The 24,328-nt window shown below is 43.4% G+C and overlaps 1 protein-coding gene across 3 annotated transcripts in view; it reads left to right on the forward strand.

The window, feature by feature from the left end:
• Nucleotides 1-1,354: 1,354 nt before the first annotated feature.
• The window catches only part of LOC130382272 (sterile alpha motif domain-containing protein 5-like), a 32,341-nt gene continuing 9,367 nt past the window's right edge, over nucleotides 1,355-24,328 (forward strand). For 2 of the 3 annotated variants that reach the window (XM_056589914.1, XM_056589915.1), the window contains exon 1: nucleotides 1,355-2,875. In XM_056589914.1, coding sequence (XP_056445889.1) covers nucleotides 2,381-2,875 — 495 coding nt within the window. In that variant the 5' untranslated portion in view covers nucleotides 1,355-2,380. Of the gene's footprint in view, nucleotides 2,876-11,351; nucleotides 11,550-24,328 lie in introns of those variants that run through there. The other variant, XM_056589913.1, reaches the window with a different exon arrangement.

Raw genomic sequence — 24,328 nt, forward strand, 5'->3', positions numbered from 1 at the left:
TTAAAAACCTTGTGCTAAACTATGATTATCTAGGTTATTTTGGAACTTTTAAATTTAACATTTTAGAGAAATACACGTTTCTGCTTTTATCCAAAGTGGATACATGGGAACAAAACCCCCTTACTTTTTTTTCTTATGTTTTGGAAAGAATGGCAGTTTGTCTTTTTAGCTAAGGTGAAATCCTGTGAAAGACGAATTTGGTGGGTTTGCACTATGTTTTGTAATTTTGCTATGTCTTTTATTTCTAAATGTATTTTTATTTTTTGCTTTGAAGGACCAAAAACATAACGAAAACTATGCCTCTATATGTCATTTGTCAGTTATGCTGAGCGATTGCGTCACTCTCAGCTATGATTTCCATGCGAGTTTATTCATATTATATATTTCTATACTGCAAAACAGATATATAAATATAAATATATAGTTTTCATTTAAATTCTATACACAACCTAATAACTTTATTGTAATTTTCTTTGTGATCCAAGAAGAAAATAATATATCATTAGTGTCCAAACTGCATATTTGCCATTATCCAACCTGGAGACAAAGCGTTCTTCTTCTTGGTAATGTATTGACCATCGCTATTCTCAGGCTCAGGCTTTGCTACCATAGGATGCCGGTTCCTCCAGGATGGCTGCCGAGGCACCAGTGTGGCCTCAGACCATAAGAAGTGCTTCAGTTTGCAAAATATTTGTCCTTACTGTACACGGTCTCTTATTGCACATTGGAGGATGCATGATATTAAGTGTTTACATACTTGAAACAGCCATGTATTATCCCTGTTAAGAGATTGTCTGTTATGGCATTTGTATCTATAAACCCCGGAGTTTAACAAAAACACAAAGTTCTTGTCACCTGTTCAGACCCTTGCCCGGTATCATCCTCATTGTCGTCCAGCAATGCCATATGTGAGACTCTATTTATATCATTGAGTGTAAATGTTTGTTTCTCTCCCATTAGCTCCATATAAACTCTAGCTTATACCTTGTACTTTCAAAGATAGCATCAGAAATCAAAAAGGCTTTCCGTATAGTGCAGGAAGAGATCAAGGGTCTGTCCGGCGCCGCATTCACACCTCTGGCTTTGGGTATATATATAGGTGGAGCTGCAGTATTTTCCCATGGTTGACCACTTTTGTACAGTTTTATTAAAAACGACTTTCACATGGATGTCCGACTTATTCTGCTGTCACCAACAGTTTAGACATGATGTAGATACAGTATATAGATATTATTGTGCAATGGAAATAAATGTAAAATTAAACCTAAATCTGCCTTCTCGTCGTTTATTTGTCCACGTGTTTTACGTGAGACTGTCAGAAACATGCGGAACATACAGTAGGCTGCTAAATTAATGTTTTGTACATACGACAGTGTTGTAGTCTGGTCAGCGTCCGTTTTTCTTTGCTGGCCCATTGGTTCAGGCGTTATCAGCGTGCTTTACTCATCACAGCCAGCAGGGGGCGCCAAAGTCCAGTCCGACATGATGTACCCCTCACAGCCAGCAGGGGGAGCCAGACGTCAGTCAGACACGCTTTACCCATCACAGCCAGTGAGTGGCGCCAAAGTCCAGTCAGACATGATTGACCCGTCCCAGCCAGCAGGAGGCGCCAGAGTCCAGTCAAACATGATTTACCCATCAAAGCCAGCAGGGGCGCGAGAGTCCAGTGAGAGACATTATAGCGTGCTTTACCAATCACAGCCGTTAGAGGGCGTCAGTGTCCAGTCAGACACATTGTATCGGCAGAGATCAGATGGAGCGGAGTGTGGCTGACTCCCGAGCATCACACACGGGCTGCTGGCGGACGGGGCCAACTAAACTTGATTCTCCCGCAAGAAAGCAGTCAAGTGCACACGGAAAGCCAAAAACTCTAGGGAAATTATCTCCGGACTTGTTTTTGCGTCATTGGATTTAATTGTAGGCGAATAGGCCTTTTTATTTCCTGGAATTCGCGATTGTTTTCAGTTACTGCCGGACTATGAATGAAACAAAAGCGTCTTATCCCGTCTAAGGACGCCAAGTACGGTAAAGCCCTGTTTGGTCTCCTAACGTGATATCTTGTTGGAAATTGGGTAAAGACGTTTTTTTTTCATGAGCTCGAAAACGAATTTGACGTGTGGGAAAACGGAGGGAAGTGATCATAGTTACCTGAAGGAAGCTTGACTTTATCATCAGACTGAAACTTCAGTGTCGAAATGACTACGATGCTTAGTGCAGCTATGCACTGGTCTTAATGGTTGTCCATAGGCAACAATCAAAATGCGCTGTGTGTTCTCTTGAACTTGATCTTACTTTTGGATTGGAGGGGGGTTATGAGCGCATCTCTCATGCGATTTAGTCCCGTTAAGACAAGCCATCTCGGGCTCCATCCTCTCTCACAATGACTCAAGGAGCAACCCTTGTGTTTGACTGGCTATCGACCCTAAAGCTGTCTCAATATGTGGAGGCGTTTGTGGATAATGGATATGACGACTTGGAAGTTTGCAAGCAAATTGGGGAGCCGGACCTCGATGCCATCGGTGTCCGCGTAGAGTACCACAGACACAGACTGCTGAGCGCCGTGGCGAGGCTGAGAGAGGCAGACCACAGGAAGTCACCTGGACACTATTTCACCCTGGAGCCGCTTAACCCAGATGGCTGCAATCGTCCCTCTCTCCTTCAGCCGCAGAAGGAGAGGGACCTGTGGGGAACCTGCAGGGAGGGCACCGGGACCGCGGCCTTCAGGCACCAAGCCTCCTGCCCGGGCAACCACAACCCCAGGTTCACCGATTGTAATGACTTCGTTACTTATCCCAAATTGAAGCTCAAGATATTGATCAGGGATAAACTGGCCAAAGAGGGGATCAACTTGAGCAAAGCACCTTATACACACAAGGTAAGACAAAGTCTGTTTATCTGTGTATCAATGTACATGCCGCACTTCACCTAGGTGACTTTTATTTCCTGAAGACAAGGACGCAAGGTGGTGGTGTTGAAAGCCGGTGTATTGTTAGGATTGTAGACAATGATACGCTGTTGATCCATGCTGCCATGTAGGAGACATGTAGGAGATCCCCTACATGGAGAGTGAGTGTGGTAATGGCTATTCTAACTCGTGCACATCGATTGCTCAATACACAACAGGTGTGCAGCCTCACCCAGCCCCTGAGTCCCATCATTCTGACTCAGGCCAGGTGAGCCTGCCTAAACCAGCCAACACCCGCAGACATTATAGGCTACATGCCCATCCCACCACCCTGAGTGGCGGAGGTGTCGCTGGCCATCGCGGTGGCAGGGCTGTCTGGCTGGCCTGGTTTCAGCTCTGGGCCTGGGCTGCTGCAGGCTGGACCCAGGGACAACCACGTATTGATTTCTGATATGGAGAACTCACTCTTGTAGCGATAATGATTGTGTTGAAAGTTTGAATAGCCTACTCCTGGATTTTATCATAAACTACAGATCTGAGTCCCAGTGATCAGCAGGATCTGAGCACATCCGAGTGTCAATATTGAAGTCGGAAACCAGATCCAATCATAAAACTTTGTTCATTTTAGAGGAAGTCAAGGGGATTTTCAAACAAGTAACGACAAGGCGTTTGTGTAGCCAGTAGATTAGAAGTTAGGCCGTCAAAGGCCATGCCATTATATTTGAAACATAACTGTGTCCATCTCTTTGATAGAGTCTTCTTCCGGAGAGCTGCAGGTATTGATTTAAAATTAGCCTTAAATCCGCAACCAGCCCCATAAACATTTCCGGCATTTCCGGTATTTCCAGTGAATGCTTGGGGGCACGGATGAACCCTTACGGTTGTCATCCATCGTCTATGTCTTAGTAAGTAGGCCTATGTTTGATAAAGCTCTTACGTTGATGTGCATAATTTCCACTGAGACTCTACATATTATACGCGTAGTCTCATATTTCTTTTTCATTTATTTTTTATCTTGTGGATCTTCTGTTTGGTCAGAAATGTGAAACTCTCACACACACACACACACACACACACACACACACACACACACACACACACACACACACACACACACACACACACACACACACACACACACACAATTCTAACAATCTCGATACTATCGGGCAATGTGTCATTGGTATCTTCAAAAACCCCAGCTGACGGTCTCTTCAGAATACAGGAAGCAAGAGGTGAAAGTGATTTGAGTTGGTTTTAGGATGGCTGGGATTGTGTTGTATTGCCAGCCAGAGAGTATGTATTATTGAAAGTATGCAGCTGTTCTGACGGCAAAGAGGAAAGGCTCTGTAGCACTCAGGGACTTAAACACGTTGTCTTATTGAACTGTGTAGAGTCCGTCTGTCTCTCTAAAAAGAAAGGATGTTCTGTATTTATATCTCCGTTGTGCGGGGATCCAGGGAGACGCTGTACTTCGCTCACAACAACGGGAACCTTTCAATATAGTTGTGGTTTAAATCCCCGTCAACGACGCAAACTATCTTGGGGCTGTGATGGGGTCTTTCATCTCCACGGTAACAAAGGGTCATCTCATGGAGCAGGCAACATGTTCTGATGACAGATGTTCCCTCTCTGGGGGGGGGGGAGGGGGACAAGATGACAGGCAGGGGGTGGGGGCTCAGACAGTCCCTGAAGTAGTCAAGGGGGTTAACGCTGGGTGGTCTGCAAAGACTGTACCTTAATACACAGTAATTATTTTGTATAAAGGGAAGCCATTCATTCCATCCCGGCATCCATTAAACTTGTTTAGCCCTTCCATAATGCATTGCAGGTTGGATCAAGGCCTATTTGGCTAAGCATCAGAAGTCGCTATTAAGTAGACTAATAGATTGAGGCTGCAACGCTTTGACTATGTGATGCTAAGCATCTATTGCAAAAATAGTAATCATAATTATTGTTATCACGAATTATATTGTTTTAGTTATATATAAATAACAAATTATTATTATTTGTAACCTCATTGAAAGACTGAGCTGGCGGAGGGCACAATTCCTCTCAGAAAACCGTTGGGATTGTATCTGAAAGTCAACAGTAGTAGGCAGTTTGTTCTCTCTGAATAATGTAAAACCGCACCCTTCCCACATTTTGACTGTTGACTTTAATAATCTATTTTACCAGCCTACTCCTTAAAAAAAACCTTACATTAAGTAACCTACCTCTTTAAACTACCCCTGCCCAACCCTTTTAGCAACCTGGCCCTTATGAAACCTTACCCTTAAGAAAACTAAGAAGCATTCCACGTCCAGATTCCCTCGCGTATCTTGGCTCGGATGTGACTTAAATCAACATTGCACATAAACAATGAATGAATGTGTTCCAACAAAATGGTGATTCATGCCTCTGCTGTCTGAACGGCCCTAAGGTCTCCCGAAGAAAAGTTTGATTTGAGCCGACCCCTGTGTCAAAACACATCACCAAGTGGCCTTACCAGCGGCCCCTAAACCCTGTGTTTATCCCACGCCACGGTCCCTCTCCTCCAAGAGGAGGAGATGTTCGCTTAAGCTACGACCTTTCCAGATATTTGTCCAAAATCTGCCTTTCCTGAATTGCTCTATGTTAGAGAGTTCTTATATCAGAATAGAGTTTGGCTCCATGCGCTGTGTAGACCTGACCGAGATAACTGTTCCATGAGCGTCATTAAAGATTCAGACTCTACAAAGTAGTAAGTGCAGGAATGTGCTGTGACGTGTAATAGACGTGGACCAATACAGACAAATGCAGATAAATCTGTCTGGTTAAAAAGGTTCCTGCTCTCCATTCAGTTCAGTCTCAGTCTATATGCTCTGAGAGAAAGCTTTTGATTTCAGATTTACGGATTTTAGTAAAGTGTGGGACATGTAGACATGGTGTTTAGAAGTTAAACGCGGTTAAACAGTCACGGAGAATAGCTGTTGCCACGCAGTTTAATTATTAATAATAACAATGTTTGGTTATTATTACGAACAATTCTGTTTGTACATAACATTTTTTATGGACAACAACAAGGAACAAGGCACTTGATCACAGGAAACAGGAAAATAAACACACCAGCGGGGTAAAATAAGGCTTATTCACAAAATAAATAACCCAAAACCGAATAGAAAAAGATTGAAATTGAATTAAGTGATGATATAAGCTCAGTCATAAATTAAACATGGTTCTAATCAAATATGTAGGCTAAATGTAACTGTGTTGTCTATCCTCATGTTGCCCCCCCACCCCCCCCCCCCCTCCAGTGAGTCCACCCTTCTTCAGGAATTAGCCAAAGCTTTTAGTTTTTGAATATTATTTGATTATTAATCAAATGTGTTGTTGTCATACAATACACAAACCATTATACAAAGTATCTGCTGGGTTCGAACCAGTTCACCAGTGAATTAAATGCTATGCTAACACAAGGCGTTAGCGTAGCTTCAACAACGCTCAGTTGAAAGGGCAGTGCAAAAGTAGGGCATTTCCCAGACCTCTGGGTACTTCAGAGCGACAGGATGTAGCTTTGGGCGTATGTTGACGTCTGCGTTGTGTTCAGAAAATGTCTCCAACGTAAAGAATGGAGAACCTTGCGGAGAGATGTCGCCTCAATCTGGGTGGTCTTTTCTTCGCTGTGTGACAGGTGGTCCCGCAGTATAACTGACTACCTGTCCTCAGCGACTGTAGAAGAAACCGGTACACTGACAAACATAGGTTTCACTCTTAAAAGAAGCGGCCGTATCGGGGAAGGTGTGATACTTGCTAGTAGGCCTAAGTAATTTGAGGTCATTCCTGTGCCAAAACCCATTTGAAACGTGTCAGTTCTAGCGATTAAATTATAGTTTACATTATTATATATCTTTCCCTTTCCATCGTAATGACAACAATTCTGAGGATAATACGATTTTAGAGGGATAAATTATCACAATGTGGATTTAGAAATATTATAGAATATGTTTTATGCCCGTTATGTTCATGATGTTAGGTGACCATCGCTGACGAATGATTCTACCTGCCCCCCCCCCTCCCTTGGAACGCCAGAGGTTCAGCGGCCAATCGTGCCAGCGGTCTAGCACGATCGATGAATTATAGATCTGTAATTATACGATGGCTCTCTGCCTGCGTGATCCATGGCCACACACACACACACACACACACACACACACACACACACACACACACACACACACACACACACACACACACACACACACACACACACACACACACGTGGCCTGCTGCCGCGGGTTGGCAGCATGCCTATTAGAGTCTATTAGAGATTTGGAAGCAGAGGGGGTAATACGATTAATAGCATGAGAGCGGGAATCAAGTCGGGGAAACTGAGCTAACCACTGGCTGGAATGGATGAGCGTGTTTCAGGATATAAGAGGAATGGATTCAGCATAAGGGGTTTTAGACACAGAGAAGAGTAGGCTACACCACTGCCGTTCAAAAGGTGACAATCAAACACACACGCAATTCTTATAACTGAAGCCCAGTGTTGTTGCCCAGTGTTTCCTCTGCCTAAGACGCCATACTTGGCTGCACAATCATCTTTTTAGGAAGACAGAGGTACGTTTTGTTTGGATAAAATACAGTAGTTTATTTTCTAGTGATGGGATACCATGCCTTCACATTATCAGAACGAGGCTGTAGAGACCAGGGGATTGAACCCAGCCCCTTCTGGCAGTGACCATAGCCCCTACACCATCTTGCCCTCCACACGGCCACGGCAGCGTCTTCCCGCCAATAGTATGCCTTCTAAAGTTACCACTGGTACTTTGCTTTTACATCTGTCGAGGGAATGCTTACATATCAACAGTAGTCATTAGCCAAAGGGTTGAAGTGGTTTCCCCGGACAACAGAGGTATTCACCGTGCTCTACAGGGCACCGGGACCTCTGGAGTCTCCCGCTTGTAACGAGGCTGCCGGCGAACAAGACGAACTGTTGGGATCGCTCTGCTGCCAGGACAAGCAGAAGCAGCAGGACTTCTCCCTCTTTCAATGCCGCGGCTCAAAGACAGCGCTGGTGCCTGAATAGGGGGGCTGCTGGTGGGTGAGGGAGGCGGGGGTGAGGTGCCTGGCAAACACTGGCGCTCCTCTGCAGCTGACAGCTGTCTCTCGCCTTTTGTGACCATAAAACGGGCGGTTGAATGCACAGCTTTTTTTGTTTTGTTTGCCAAACACCAGCAATCGTACGACCAGCGGCGTGTTTCACTAGACAAAAGGACCCCTGTGTGTGTGTGTGTGTGTGTGTGTGTGTGTGTGTGTGTGTGTGTGTGTGTGTGTGTGTGTGTGTGTGTGTGTGTGTGTGTGTGTGTGTGTGTGTGTGTGTGTGTGTGTGATCATATGTGTTTTTGTGTGTATCTGCGTGTGTGTGTATGTGATTGAGGATAAAACAGTTGATGAGAAAGTCCTTCATCAATAAACAGTTGATGGGTGAACAGTCTTCATGGAGGCGCCTTAATGAGTAGTAGGGCCGTTTTGAGAAACTTTAATTTGCCGCTGATTCTGTCGTTTGTCGTGTCCTCAGATCATCTTTTTATTTATTTTGACATATCTGCTCTCCGAGGGGCAGGATAGTGTGTGGTGTGGGTGTCCAACTCCCAGCTGATAAGTTGTTGGTTCGATCCCCGATCACCTTCCTGCAGGCATCCTTGAACAAATGTTTAACTCGTCCGAGCTCCTGATGTGTGTATCTGAGGTTACTTTACTAAAAGCACCTTGAACATATATCATAGGCTTAGATTTGGACCTGAGAGTATTCAAGTTGGCAGATATGAACAACTCAGCTATTACTAATTTATAACTTGCTATTTTAGCAGGCTTCTGCAAAGCAACTTGAGTGAATTGAGATAGAATTGGTTTGGCTATCCTGATGATGTGTTGCTGTTGTAAGGGGGGATTCATTACACTGATGTGGCCCTGTAGGGTGGGGGGATGGGAGGAACCAGTATGACCACAATAATCATACAGGGGAATATGCCTATACGCAATATATATCGGCGTTAGTGTTAAACAATAGACTTCGATACGATACCTGCCCCGAAAATACATTGATTCTCGATACTGAACTGATACCACGGTGAAACCCTAAAATATCTGGAAAAGAGATGAATAATGGTCCAGCTCGGTCTCACTATGGTTTAACTTTCAGCAGCTTGGTCCTTTCCTGCTTTTGGAGCAAATAACGTTAATAAATGAATTCCACAGGTCAGAGAATTGTATTCAGATTGAGGCGTATTAATATATATAATACAATTCTCTGATCGGAATAGAATTCCATGCGGAATAGAAGAGGTGGTGTAGTCCGCTATAATCGACATGTATACACCAGTGGCGGCTGGTGGTTTTTAAAGTGAGGGAGGAAGGACTGCGCGCTTGGTTGCCATTGGCCTGCTTGCACTGTTGGTGTGTGGTGGCATAAGAATATGAGACTCAAGTTGTTTCAGGGTGTTTTGGTGAACTACAAAATAGCAGGGAGGGAGTTATGTGAACAAAATGTATACAAAGCCACCAGTGGCATCACTGTAATTTGAGAAGGAAAGGATGCAAAGCATATTAGTCAAATCAGGCCTACTATTGATTTGTAAACGTAAATCAAAAAATCTGGGCCTATCATTGGGCCTATTTTTGCCCTCACTGACTGAAGTTATTTAGCTATGTTTATTTTCAGTTGCAATTGCTTGTAATGCTACCAGTAAGTCATGCGTACCTAGCAAACCATGTAGCACTCACAACACTGACGTTGCCATTACTTCTGGTGACCTTGATTTTGGGAAGTGGTCTACCTCTTTCTTTGGTCGCTAACTTAGCACTGTAACTGAATGAATGGAATGCTTTTTGTAATAAGACGTTAACAATGTCCTCCGTTTCCAATGTTTCCATTGTGCATAAGATCTCGCTATCGCAGATTTCACTTGCTCTTCGTCTCTCAGACTGAGCACCGCGGAAATGCAGACCGGGTTTGCTATCGACAGCGTTGCCAGATTGGGCAGATTTCCCGCCCAATGATAATCTTTCCAGCCTAACATGGTTAAAAGTAGCCCAATTGGGTGGGAAATCGGACCAATCTGGCAACACTGCTCAACATCCAGGGATCCTGCTTATTGGTTCATAGCGCAGACGGATAGATTTTTGCGCGAATCAGACCCCTTAAGGTCCCACCCACTCAGAGGAGGATTTTCCTCCTCTCTCCCATTGAAACCCATGTTATCCACCGGCCGCCAGTACTTTCAGGAAAATGAATGGGAGTCAACGGAGGCGGAGGGAGGACGTTCCTCCCTGAAGTAATTGTCAATAGGCGATAGGGGGTGCTAATGTCCCTTTACCCAGGGAAACGAACATTATATATTCAAAGGCAATAAAGTAGTCATATTTAAGGGCATTAATTCATTACAATAGTCTGGGCAATCTACATTTGTTATTCTCAACAATGTTAGGGAGGATCTTCCTCCCTCTCCTCAATGGAGAAGCCTCCACTGGTATACACTTATTTAGATTGGTTTGGGGTGGGTGCGGCTACTTTTTAACTCCGAGAGATGGCATCAGCAGCTGCAGTAGTTCGCAATTGGTCCGTCTGTACTTCTATGCACACCGAACTAGACCGCTGTCAAGGGAGGAGGATTCTTCGCCTTATTCACGTCTTTTTTATCGCTCCGCAAGTAGACTGGTAAATTATCATTATTTTGAGCTGCTTTTGTATTATCGATTCGAGACATATTTTTGCTTGAGTGAAAATTATTAGCCAGCTGATCAACTGCAACTATCAGCTGATCGCGCGCCTGTTATCTAAACACAGAGGCGTGGCGGGAGTCGCGTAACAATGACAACAACTTATCAAAATCATTTTAGTGTGTTACGTGGATGCAAAATATTCCGAAAACGATATGAAAACGATAGTGTGGACGGAGATCGTTTTCATTGCGAATGTGTGTTTTTATATTTACCCGGGTTAGTGTGGACAGGGCCTCACTCTCACTGGCTCAGTGACCTGCCTTCTGCTGCTGTGGCTGAGTGGGAGCTGAGGGGCACGCCCACTGACTAGCCTCTGCGTGCCAGGAGTATGACTGAGAGTTGATACTGCTTGTGTATGTGCAAGTCCTTTCGTTCAGTCTTTTTTTCTTTAATATTTTCTCAGTTTTTTTAATTGAAGTATTATTTTTTAATAAAAGTATCGATGCTGAAAAATTAGCGTATCTTTTGCGTATTTTTTGCGCGAGGGTATCGTGATACCTTTCTAGTATCGGTATACCGTGCAACACTAATCGGCGTACGATCAGAATGGAAAATGTAAACCATACACTTGTGAACTGAGTTGTATTGATTGTCATTATTGATGTGTATGTGTGTATGTGTATGGAATCAGAGTACTTTTCTTTGTGATGTTTTCGATTTTCTTTTTCCGAAATACAACTGCTAATTGTAATTCGTCTAGGCTACAAAACGGGGGATGGCTGTATCCCCACATCTTTATCTCATGGTCATATGATACAACAATGAAGACCATAAAAGAAGATATTGGATGACTACCTCAGTCCTAGGCGGTCATGGGGGTACTCCTTCTTAAAGCCTAACCCCTGGAAACAATGACATCCATAATACTCCTTTCCACTACAAGCAATAAAACGATTCAAAGCCCAACTGTCGTGGTGTATGCGACTCTGGAAGTTTCTGAGCTCTGCGCTAAACTCCACCACCTCCACTCTACATGGCTGTATGGAGATGGTTCTCGCATGGATGAGTAGCGTGCAATGCATAATGTAAAGCCATACGTTAAGCACGACATAATCGTTGACCTATATTCTGTTGCATGGGTAATGACAAGAGGTCAAGGGTCAAGTGACTCCACGGCGTGGTGTTAATGTAATTTGCATGTACCTCGCCTCCCCCCACACACACACACATACACACATGTGCACCCACACACCCACATACACACTGTTGTCTCATTTTAAAGCTTGATTGCAGTTACCATGAGATGTTCCACTGTCACCATGGTAACCACCCCTCCCTCAAATCATCAGCAGAAGATCACAGGGAGTCGTCATGGGAGGCTTACACGGCTTAATGTCAACAATAATGTGTGTAATGTGTGGCTTAATGTGTGTTATTTATGAACACAATATTCTAGTGTTTATGGGCATTTGACCTTCAGTCACAATGTTCCGGGTTAGAACCCCACTGCTCCGGGTTAGAACCCCACTGTTCCGGGTTAGAACCCCAATGTTCCCAATCTGCTGTTAGCTGCCTTGAGCAGCTAACAGCCTCTCTAATGACTCTAATCTATAAACTCACTTAAAACGCTTTGAATAGAAGCACCTGCTGAAGGACTCAATACCAGCGGCGAAAAGCTTTGAAAAAGAACAAGGCTATTTTAATAATAATAATGTTTTTTATTGATACGCTGCTTTTCTAAGTAATCAAAGACACATTAAACAAGACACAAGTCGGGAATACAAGCAACACATACAGTAATATCAAGAAAAGTGCAAAAAAAAAAATTCTAAGAATATATATTTCAAATGACAGAGAATTTAAGGACAGAAAGGGACAGAGAGGCGAGGAGAGTTTGATATTTATTTGATAGTATCTCTCTTTCTGTTCCTTCTTTTGGAACACTCTTCCCCATCCCAGTTCTCTGTGGAACACTCTGCTCCATTCCCAGGTCTCTGTGTATAACAATGAGCAGTTCTTTGAAACTTCATTCTCTTCCTCTTCTCCAAATCTTCAATCAATGCGAGGAAGGGGTGTAAGGGCCCCTTCTGCAGGGGAGGTATATCCCACTCTATTGAAAGGCCATTGAATGGAGCAAAAGGGTTTCAGTTCAATACAAGAGCCCTTCAGAACTCATGGCCATTCAACCAAGTCATTTCCGAGGGCTGAAGTTCTTATTGGCCACTTGTGCGCGGTAAGACTAGGGAGGAAAAACATGCAATTTTTTTAACGTGTAGGGAGATATTCTTGACTCTTTATGTAGTACTTATCCTGGATCAACTTGCGCAAATTAGCCAAGAGCCTCACTTTCTTTTAAACTGTGACATTTAATGGAAGACCACAGTCTCAGAGTTATTTAGTTTGTCCTTGGATTCGAGCCATCGGTTTATTGTGTGACTGTTGGGAGAGAAAACCATCCCTCTGCCGCCTCTCCCTTGCTCTCTTCAAAATGGCGTTGAAACAAGCCCCGGATCTCCTCAGCGTCTCTCTTCAAAGCTGGGGGTCACTTGACGGCGGCGATTCACTGTGTGCCACGCCACGTGACCTTGGTCCCGCTTCTTTACCTCCGGGACGCACGGTGGGATTCTGCTGTGTTATCTACTCTTTCTCCGCTCTAGTAAGAGGCACAGCGAGGACCTATTGGGAGTTGGGCAGAGGACAACCCACTCTCCAGAGACACACACACACTAAGCACACAAACACACTCACACAAACACACACATTCACTTTGCATCAGCACACATACACACACACTTTGCATCAACACTCACACACACACACACACAGATCCAGGCAATACTCCAAGACAAACTTAATTTCACTAATGCATCTTATCTTGGTTTTCATTTAATTTATTGAAGCTGGGTACGTGCTACACAAAATACACGTTTATACTTTGGTGGTACAGCACAATATCAATATCTGTGCTTTAGGTTCAATTGAACTCTAATGATAAAACCAATGATCATACAGCATTTATCCCAAACCCAAGAATCAGTTAAAAGCATCAATACAAGTTAACACATAAAGGTAACTGAGAATAGAGAGCTTGAAATACAAAAATAAGGGAAAGAGAGCGGCAGTCATTCTGTTGTGACTGTTACGTTGCAACTTGCAAGTTCCTCAAACAGCAACAGGAACAGCACAGCATTGATCCTCTGCAAGTTTGACTTAAATCTAAGATGTCTGTGTCGCCATGGTTACGCCGGCCTAGCACTGGTTCAATGTGAGTTATAGTCAATGGGCCATCAATGAGCAAGCAAAGGCTGACGACAAAGTCACAACTCATCTCTGTTTTGGCACCACAGTGGTGGAACGAGCTCCCTGCCGACGTCAGGAACGCAAAGTCGCTCACCAGCTTCTCAAGAGACTCAAGACTCACCTGTTCAGAGTTCACCAGGACTCTGTCTGCATAGGCTCCCCCATTTCCCCCCACTGCCCCTTCTCATCCCTTACTCTCCTATATACACTCCTCTTATGCACTTATTTTATGTTGTCTGTCCTGGCCCTTAATAGAAAAATAATAATAATTAGCATCGTCTTATCCTAGCTGTCTTTGTTGTATACAGGTAATGGGTTTACCTATAATTGTAGGTGCTTGGCACTTAGTTCAATGAACATCATTACTGTACCAACAGTGATATATTATTGTTTCTTATTCTTCTGACAAATGTACTTATTGTATGTCACTTTGTTTGGATAAAAGCGTCTGCTAACTGCCCTTAATGTAAATTTAAATGTCTCTCCGTTCGTAAACATTGAGTGGGAAAGCGAAAGCTAAACCCATCCACAGCATTATATGCAATGAGCTCGAGGGATTCTCTTTCAGTCATGGCTATTGCGATGCTCTAGCGTATCTTCATGACCAGCACATCCCTATTAAATCCAGCATATGACTGCTTCCGTATCTTATACAAAAATGTAGGTCGAGGGTTGGCTTCTGCACTCTATATGCTAGATCTATCTGGCTCAGTGCGTTCACAGACACCACTACCATGCCCAATACATGACATGCGATCCTATAGCACGGATGCAGTGCTTTAGGATTTACATTTAACAGACGCTTTTATCCAAATTGACTTACACACCGACGGCAGAGTCAATACAAGGCGACAGACAGCTCATCAGGAGCTGGGGTTAAGTGTTTTTCTCAGGGGCATATCGACACTCAGCTAGGAGGAGCAGGGGATTGAACTAGCAACCTTCTGGTTACAAGTCAACCTGCTCTACCTCCTGAGCTAAGCCGATATCCGCTGTAATGTTTGAGTGGAACACATAAAAAGATCAAAAGATAATGTATATGTGTCTCGACAGGATCATGTCCTTTGAAGTGAGTGTTGTGGCTCTGAACCCTGTGGAGATGCTGGCGGTGAATCACATTCTCTGGGTTTTATTTTGGATTTTGAGTTTGTCGTGATTGACAGATTTGTAGTTAATGATGGAATGGTAATGGTTTTCTTTTTTTCTCTATAGGGTTTACACAGTGCTATGAACACATGAACTGTGTAAAGAAACGGAGGCATCTATTCAATAGCATCCACTCGAATAATCAAGGAATGTGCCAGTGACTTAATGCCTTATTATTATTATTATTATTATTATTATTATTATTATTAATATATTATTATTATTTATTATTGTAACAATACCTTTCTATTGGGCGGAAACCTGGATAAAAGTAGCGCGATGCAATTTCTTGGCTAATGCCATTATCCATATGCAAAAGCTAGGCTCGGCCAATGGTCATAGGCAGTGGTTGTTTTTGCATGTAAAAGACAAATGACTTCGTAAAAAATAAGATAATAATAGGCATAGTCCAAAATCCTTGGTAGTTCATATACCGTTTTCTTGTTATCTGCTGACACAGCAGATAACCCACATTGCCTCCCGAGATCGAAGTGTCTTGAAATGTGAATATGCCGTGCAGAGGGCCTTTAAATGTGAAGTTCAGTCATGCCAGCCAAACAGAAAACTGTTTACCAAATGTCGACATTTCCCAACAGACAGCTCTCCACAACACACACACACACACACACACACACACACACACACACACACACACACACACACACACACACACACACACACACACACACACACACACACACACACACCCTCCAAAAAGCAGAGCCAATTCAGCCACAGCTGTTCCCAAAACCTTTTAAATACACTTAGATTGGAGCTCGGTTGGGTGTTTGGTTTGACAATCACGTCTGTTCTCTCAACTCTATGTTCCGTCTGCACAATTTTTTAAAAAGTAAATAGAAAGAATTGTTGCGGAAGTCCAGATGCCCTCAGACTCAGGATGAACCGAGAGCGTGTAGCTGTGGAATTTACGATGTACAGTTCAGTTATTCATCACTATAAGCTCATTCATCTCTTTTTTCAAATGCATGACGCTGATATTTGTAGTAAAAGTTTGGCTCTTTGTTCTACAAGTTCACTCATCAGAGAATATCACACTTCATTGTACAACACCTCAATATCCACATACTCCAAAATCAGTCAACCAAAACAGTCAGTTTTACAGGAAATGAGCTGACACCATCAAATACATCATATTTGCTGTGCTGGTATTTGGGTCAGTTAAACGTAACATTGACTCCTCTACAGGTGAGTGACACCACTTAACGACAATTAAGGCCCAGATACACCCGTACCAGGTGGGTCTCCCAGCTCAATTACCATCATTTACCACCTTTGTCAGCTTTTTCACATTTGACCCTCAAACGCTTGAAACCCTTCTTATTTCTGCATTTCTTTTCGGGCCCAATATTTCCATAAAGGTTATATTGATTTATGTTCATGTAGCGAACCGTGACTTTTATACCTTGGCCCTCTTACCCCGCTTCCCCGGCGTGAAAAAAACAAACCTCCAGCTTAGCCTACTGTGTCCTCTCTATAGTACTGCAAGGTGACCTGTGATAATTACATCTCTTAAACAAACATGAATAGGCTAGTCCAGCCTTAGCAATGCAACGAGCCAACAGCACAGAGAGAGAGGGAATTATCACCAAAACTAAAAAAAAACGTATCCCTTAAGCAAAATGCAAATCCTCCTGACAAATAATGGCATCGCAAACACAAGCTCTGTGTGCACCAACAGCAAAGCTTTTGCTCCTTGCTGATCGCGTCATCCACGTATATCGCGATAGTTTGTGGGGTTGAAACAAAAAACCTTGATTTTCTTAACCAATATTACCTCTGGTGTGGGTCTTGATATTATTTTAACTCCAACTTTTTATTAAAAGCTAACCTAGAAAACGGCGTAGATAACAAATCAGAAACAATGTCCTCCACACTAGCAGCAACGTTACTTGCGGAGGCTGCCATCGTGAAGTAAACGTACGTTTATAAGGGTTTATTTCTTCAGAAACGATTTTGTTTAGACGTTGATTGTAAAATAATGAATTAATAAAATAAAATTAGAATATCTACAATGCCTTAGGCACTCTCTTAGGGCACCGGGTCCTCTGTGGTTTTAACTGTTCTGTTTGCTCTATTGAGGGTAACTACTAGTATATATAATATATCTCCATTATTAATCCCAAAGGATAATCAAGTACATTCATGACCTATTCACATCTCCTTTGTTATTTTCATACACATATGTTACACGCTATGTATTTATCTATAGCCTTTTTGGCCCTTTTACGTAATAACTTTTTATCATGCCATGTATTTCAGTTGTTTTGTTTGAAATGTATTCAACCAGATGGTTCAGGTTTTGATTACAGCCGCTTAATTCAAAGCTTTCCCTACCATCTGTGTGATCTGTTGGCCCATTATTGACTTGGCCTGTGGGCAAGAGGATTACATCAATGATGCCGGCCCATTCTTGTCTCCCTGTTTATAATATGGAAGGTTGGGGTTAATCTGATTTATCTTGTGTTTTAACGCCTAGCTGGGTCTGAACAACGCTAAATGCTATATGTGTTGTTGTGGCAGGGGATGAAGAGGGCACAAATGTGTGACTCTGAGACTTTAATGGTGTCTGTCGTTGCTGTCGAAGGTTTAGAACAGTGGTGCTGAAATGGGCATTCTAGTGCACCTAGAGGTTATTGAAGTATACTGGACATAACACAAGAAAGACATCTATAAGCATTTAAAATATATTTACGGAAGGCCAACTATTCCCACAAATATCATCACAAAGCGTTTGGCTGTGGACTGTGGTACATTCAGACCAATAGTTGAATAACAGCTAACTTTATATTGTTTGTATACATTGCCCAAATATTGCCAAATATGGCCCAATATAGATACACACACGCACACGTACAGACCAAATCATCCTCCCGTTCCCAGCAAGGCCCATCCTCAATCTCCATTCATGCTCTATATCTGGTTTTGCCTGCATTGCCTATCTCCCTTTCCAGCAGTCTAGCTGTGTGTGGAGTGTGTGTGTGGAGTGTGTTCCACCAGTCTATTCACATCAGAGTATGCCCTCAAACATCCTCATACAGTCTCTTTGCTAACAGTTCTTTCTTTTTTGTTGTTTTCACAAAGTATTATACGGAACAGCTCAATAACATTATTGAAATAGGAAAATAATAATAATAATAATAATACAAAATGATAAATAAAAACATTAAAGGAAATAATAGTTATCTTGTAGTATCTCAATGTTCAATCTAAAATATTTGGATCGGGCATTCTTTTATAACGTGTCACTACTCTTATATATGTTCGTTCTTCCTTTTCTAACGGTTTTGAACTGTGCCAACTGTGCGGAGGCTTCACGTGGGTATCATACCCCAGGCATTGTAGACAATGACACTGGCGTGGCGCGCTGGCGTTATCTTTGTATGCAGATGATGACCTATTTTCCCTCCGCAAGTTCGCCTCATTATGGAGCTTCACATGGAAAGACAGCCTGACACCGGTGCCTGGAACTAGAAGGTGAAGCGGCGAGCCTGAAGAGACCTCCATACCCATCGGAGGACGGGGGGGGGGTGGAGGGGGCACATATTATATCCACCACAATGTGAAATTGAGATAATGGGGCTCCCCCCACCACCACCACCACCACCCTCCTCCCCCATCACAGCCGATAGAGGGGCTGATAGCCTCACCGAGCCATCGCTGGGAGAGCTCCCGGTGAGCGGGAGCTGCTAGCGCTGGTCAGGTGGGGCTCCGCATGTGGCCTCATGTCCTTCTGATGTGGCCTCAGCTTCACCCTGTGATGCTTCATTTTAAAAGGCTTCCCTCAATGGGGGAGGTGGGCGGGCTGCAGTGTATTCTCCACACACACACACACACACACACACACACACACACACACACACACACACACACACACACACACACGCACACGTGTATGTTTGCTTCGCAACTGTATGATTACAGTGCTGTCTGACCTTTCTAAAAAGAGATTTTTTTGAGGATTATAAAAAAGAATCTAGGTCGTGCGGGGGGGGGGGGAAGAGAGAGAGAGAATTATCGTTTCTGTTTTTCACTTGTAAGCCAAGGTGTAGGAGACTAATTTAAAGATAATTCTATGTGACTGTGCACAAAACAAGCCATTTAGCAATGCATAGACTGTTATGTAGAACAATGTATATCTATATTTATATGATGTATATACATGCCTATTTTATCATATCAGTTAGCCGAAGTAATGGTTATAATGTAAGAAAGTATCTTGACATTAACTAAAATGAATTACGTAGTCTCTGCCGCTGAAAGTAATCTCCAAAATTTGCCTTTTGTCAACGAGAGTGCGAGGATGAGCACTCAACTTTGCGCATAAAATAGGGAGGCATATGAATAAGAAATAAACTGTCTGGAATAGCATTACTGTCGAAAAACATACTATAATAAGATAGTATTTAATAAATGATTGCATGATCATTAAAATAAAAACATCCATTATTGTTATTATTGTATATTAAATACTCAATGGCAACAGTCAAATCTCTGCCATCATGCATCCTTTTACACAATCCCAGCAGAGCTCAGGTTGGGAATGGAGCACATCCCAGCATGCCTTGAGGTGGCAGGACAGGAAGACACCTGGGTAATGGAGGGACTCCAAATATAGGAGCACCCAGGTGGAAAACCAAATCGGAGACCTGGAAGGAAATGCAAGATTCTGAGTGGTTAAACCTGGTGTCTGTAGCTGTAGAGAACTCTGCTACCTAATTTGTACCAAGTTGGATTTCTAATCAGGCCTAGTCGTAACTCTTTACCTGTTCTCAGCCTGATTAAACATCATGTTTATGGTACCCCGACCTCCAACTATTTTAATTTCTTTAGCTGTGAAAATTGAATAGAATTTGAATTGTTAAAAAATAGTATTAAACCAATTGTTTTCACTAATCATGTATCACACCAACCATTCTACTTTACACGGTTTTCAACGTTATACGTAGGTAGCTATTCAGTCATAACTTATCCATGAGATGAATCTGTATAATTTATACTTAAAACGTACTTCCGTGTATATCCAACATTTAACACTCCCTGGAGTGTAATACATCCTTTATTAATACTCTGTTAAATAGGGGCAATGACTAGAGCGAAAATGATATCTTGGCACTTTTAATAAGCCAAAAGTCTTATTTTCTTGTTCTCATAGGACACCAATATTATATCTCCCTGCTAGACCGTATTTTCCCGTCACGCTGTTGAACATTTTAATAATAATACATTTACATTTTTAATTAAATGCCTGCGTGTCAGACTTTGTGGCAGTAAACCAGCCAAACACTTTATTTTAGTTCTGCTGTTTGAAACAAAAGGGGGAACCATCACTTATAGCGTTATTACTGGTTCCCCAAAATAGGATAGCCATTAGCTGTGGTGTGATGCAGCCAACGGAGGGAACCAGGCCAAACAAAGTGCTCAGTGCGACGCAAATCTTTGCATCGGTGAATAAGAAGTAATGCTTTGTCATGAAATATTGATGGTCATTCTTTTTATAACGCGGCAGAAGAGAGCTTCTGAGCCACAGCATGCATCAGCAGTTTGTGTGACAGAAGTATTGGTTACTGTGGCACGGCAGAAGGGAACGTCGATGAGTGCAGGGAACGTATTTTCCTTGATGTTATTCTTGTTGCTGATGCTGTGACTGGGTCTTTTAATCTGACAATATGAAGTATAATCTCTGGGCTCTGTCGGTCACCCAGTTGGACGGTGAGCGATTAAGGGTCGAAAAGGGCAGAGTGACACGGAAAAAAAAAACGATGAAATCTCAGACCTTAAGACAGCAGCAAATACATACTTTCTGTAAAAGTGTTAGAGTTATGCCGCTTTTCTACCGCACATGTAACTCGACTCGACACGACTCGACACGACTCGACACGGCAGCAGCGCGGGTCCTTTTCCACCGCAAATAGTACCTCCGGGACGTGGGCGGGGTCGGCTGCGCGAAAGGGCCGTGACTTTTTTTTGTACGCGACGCAAACAACACCTACGTAACCCAAACATGGACAGAACCCACATAACAACAATGGAGAACATCGATGCGATGGTATTCGTGTTCGTATTATTAGCTGGCATGTTGAAGAAGTTGAAGAAGTGGAATATGTTGGCTGCGGCGCTGCTATGGCTGTTACCAGCATGGTTGCCATGTCGCTCTCGTGACTTCGTCACACTCTCTGGCCAATCAGTGGCCGGCCGTCTGCCGACGTCACCTTTTAGCATCGGCTCAGCCGCTTGGAACCTAGAGCGAGGCGGTACTAGAAAAAGAAGCCACTTCAGGTACCAGATACCATGTTTTCGCGGTGGAAACGCAAAAAGGGGGAGCTGAGCTGAGTCGAGTCGAGTCGTGTCGAGCTGGTACCATGCAGTGGAAAAGCGGCATTAGTGTTCGGGTCGTGTTAGAGACGGTTTATTATAGGGTTTGCAGATAATGAAACATAGCCAGGTGCTCGATGTTGGATATCTCCATGTGTGTGTGTGTGTTGTGTGTGCATGTGTGTGCGTGCATGCGTGTGATGGCTGGTTTAACCTGTGCACACTGATTACTCAATGTGCAACAGGTGTGCAGCCTCACCCAGCCCCAGAGTGCCATCAGCTTGACTCTGATGAGGCTGCCTAACCCTAAAGGCTAGATTCCACCGGAGGCGTACGCGCCGCGGGACGGCTGCGCCGCGGTCACGCTGCTGATCGCTTCCACTATAATCAATGAGACCATTTCCACCGGGCGCGCCGCGGAACGTTTCAGCAGCGTCCCAGGAGCGGCGTGCCGCGCCGCGGCGCTATCTTTCCGTCCAATTCTATTTTTGCCGCGAGCCGCTGCTAAACCGCGTCAATTTCGACAGAGCAGGTCGAGCCGGGCAGGAAGTGAAAAGTAAAAGCCATAGAGCATCCGGTCAATTTTCAAAATAAAACACAATACTCAGCTCATGTAACTTCACATCAACATTATTACGTCATGACCGGTGGGTCTCAGAGGGTCGGCAACTTGGACGACGAGAGACTCATTGTCGAAGTTCAGCAACATGAAGTCATTTATGTACCAAATCATCCTTTTTATAAGGAAAATGTCAGAAAGGACAAAGCGTGGCATTTAATTGCAATAGTTTTGGGAGTGGAAGGTGAGTACATTAGGTTTAGGATTATCGCGTGATCTCGTGATCTCGCGTGAATACGGCTGGCTCGCAAGGCAGCGCTACGCTGCCGTTACGCGCCCGGTAGGAATGGACGCAGGGCAGAGGACGCAGCCGTTCCGCGGCGCGTACGCGTCCGGTGGGATCCCGGTGTAACCCTAACCCCAATGCTGTAATCCATTTGGATGGTACATTGCTACGTGCAAGTCGTAAATTGCAAATCTCACAGCTTTCTTGCGGAATTTTCGGAGGCATCGCAGCAAGACTGTGCAATGCATAAATTGGTGGCCGGCGTAAAGTAGCAATGTAATCAAGTGTGTAAAAGCATTTAAAATCTACGTTAAAATGACCAACGTGATACAAATACAAAGAAAATAAATCTCGCAGACATTTTTTTTGACGAGTAGTACGTTTGGCCTCTGAACTCGCTTTACTTTTATAGCGGCAAGATACTACGACCAAAAGGGGGCGTGCCTCAGTGAAATGCAGCAAGAAAGCTGGGAGATTTGCAACTTACAACTTGCATGTACCGGCGTACCATCCAAATGGATTACAGCATAACCCTAACCCTAACCAGCCATCATCCGCACTCTCTCCCACAGTCGTTTACGTTTCTGTGTCTTTTTTTTCGACGAGACCTTTGCTCAATAATGCCAAGTGATGATGGTTTTGTTCGTTGTTTGTGGTTGTATTTGTTTGTTTGTTGTTGTTTATGCTCTAGCATTGCATAAATACATCCTTTAAGTAATTTTTTAAATGTAGTCTCTGGAATATATATCTTTAGAGTATTCTCCTCCTCCAACATACTAATGATCCCACCAACATACCCACAAATATTGCCCTCTGTTGTTGTTGTGGGGAATAAACGGCTGAAAACCTCTCACGCCTTGGAGGTTACGTTGCATGTTTGTCAGACAATACGTCATATGGTGCTGTTGGTGGGGGCGGGGGGGACTGTCATACAGTGCTCATCTCACTGGTGTGAGATGAGCATCCACGGTATCTGATTGGCTGAAGTGACAACATGTCAATGAAATGTGCAACAGGCTGGAGCCACTTGAGCCTGGGCCTCGTTTCCCGATAACGATCTTGCGAACCATCATGAATTTCTTTGGAGCTTTTCCCGAAACTCCTCTTAACATGAACGCATTCACTGCACTCACGACGTTCGTAGGATGGTAACTGTCCACTGACACGGTGCTGAAACGGGCTATGACGCAGGGGGAGACGCAGGAATTTCGCAGGAAAAAGGGTTAAAAAGGGTTAAAATATCTCCCCGTCAAAGCCAACAGCAGAGTAGCCTACGAAAAGAATAGACTGTAATAATATGAATGCTAAACACAATTGATTAGGCCTAGGCTGACATATGCTATATCAGTCCTAATCCTGAACGCACGTGCATACTTTTTTTCACGGCATTTCCCACCCTGAAATAATTCCATATTACAAAAATCCAAAATAGCTTGTGTGACAACTACATTTATCTTAATGTGCTGATTTCTGAAACATCCTTTGCACAGCCAGAGAGCCGACTTTATCTGATTCCGCATGAGGTTTCATTGATTGGCTCTCTAGTATAGATTATTTGTAGACATTATAAAGGCAACGTTCCATTCATTCATTATCATTCAAACGCAGAGGCAAGGCTAGGCATTGACACACGGCTATTGCTGACCCGATTAGGAGAGCTTGGTCTAGATCCTGCCAATATTGTTGGGCAGGATGAAGTAGGCTGTAGCCTAGGTCTTTGCATACTCGCAAATGTTTAAATATTTTTTGAATGAAGACAACCGCCTGCAATAATGAGTTCACGTCTGAGAGTAGACTACAAATGCGATTAACTATGGTCAGGGATGTTCGTTACTGTCTAGACAGGTTCGAATAAATAGTGAACTTCATCAGCCTCACCGAAGCGCCTACAGTGCTTAATGCAAACAATCGCAACAAAAAACGCCTTCAGAAATTCTCAGACACCCGCTGGTCTCAACATGATGCATGTCTATGTCTTCTGTCATTGATCAATATGAGGACATTTTAACCACGATGGTTGAATGGTTGATGGTTGCTGCAATAAATTATGTTGTTGTTGACTTCTAACATGTCTCTATCTTTGCTGTTTAAATCTAACAGTAGTCTATGAGTA

Source organism: Gadus chalcogrammus, chromosome 5 (assembly GCF_026213295.1).
Source record: "Gadus chalcogrammus isolate NIFS_2021 chromosome 5, NIFS_Gcha_1.0, whole genome shotgun sequence".
NCBI classification, from domain to species: Eukaryota; Metazoa; Chordata; class Actinopteri; order Gadiformes; family Gadidae; genus Gadus; species Gadus chalcogrammus.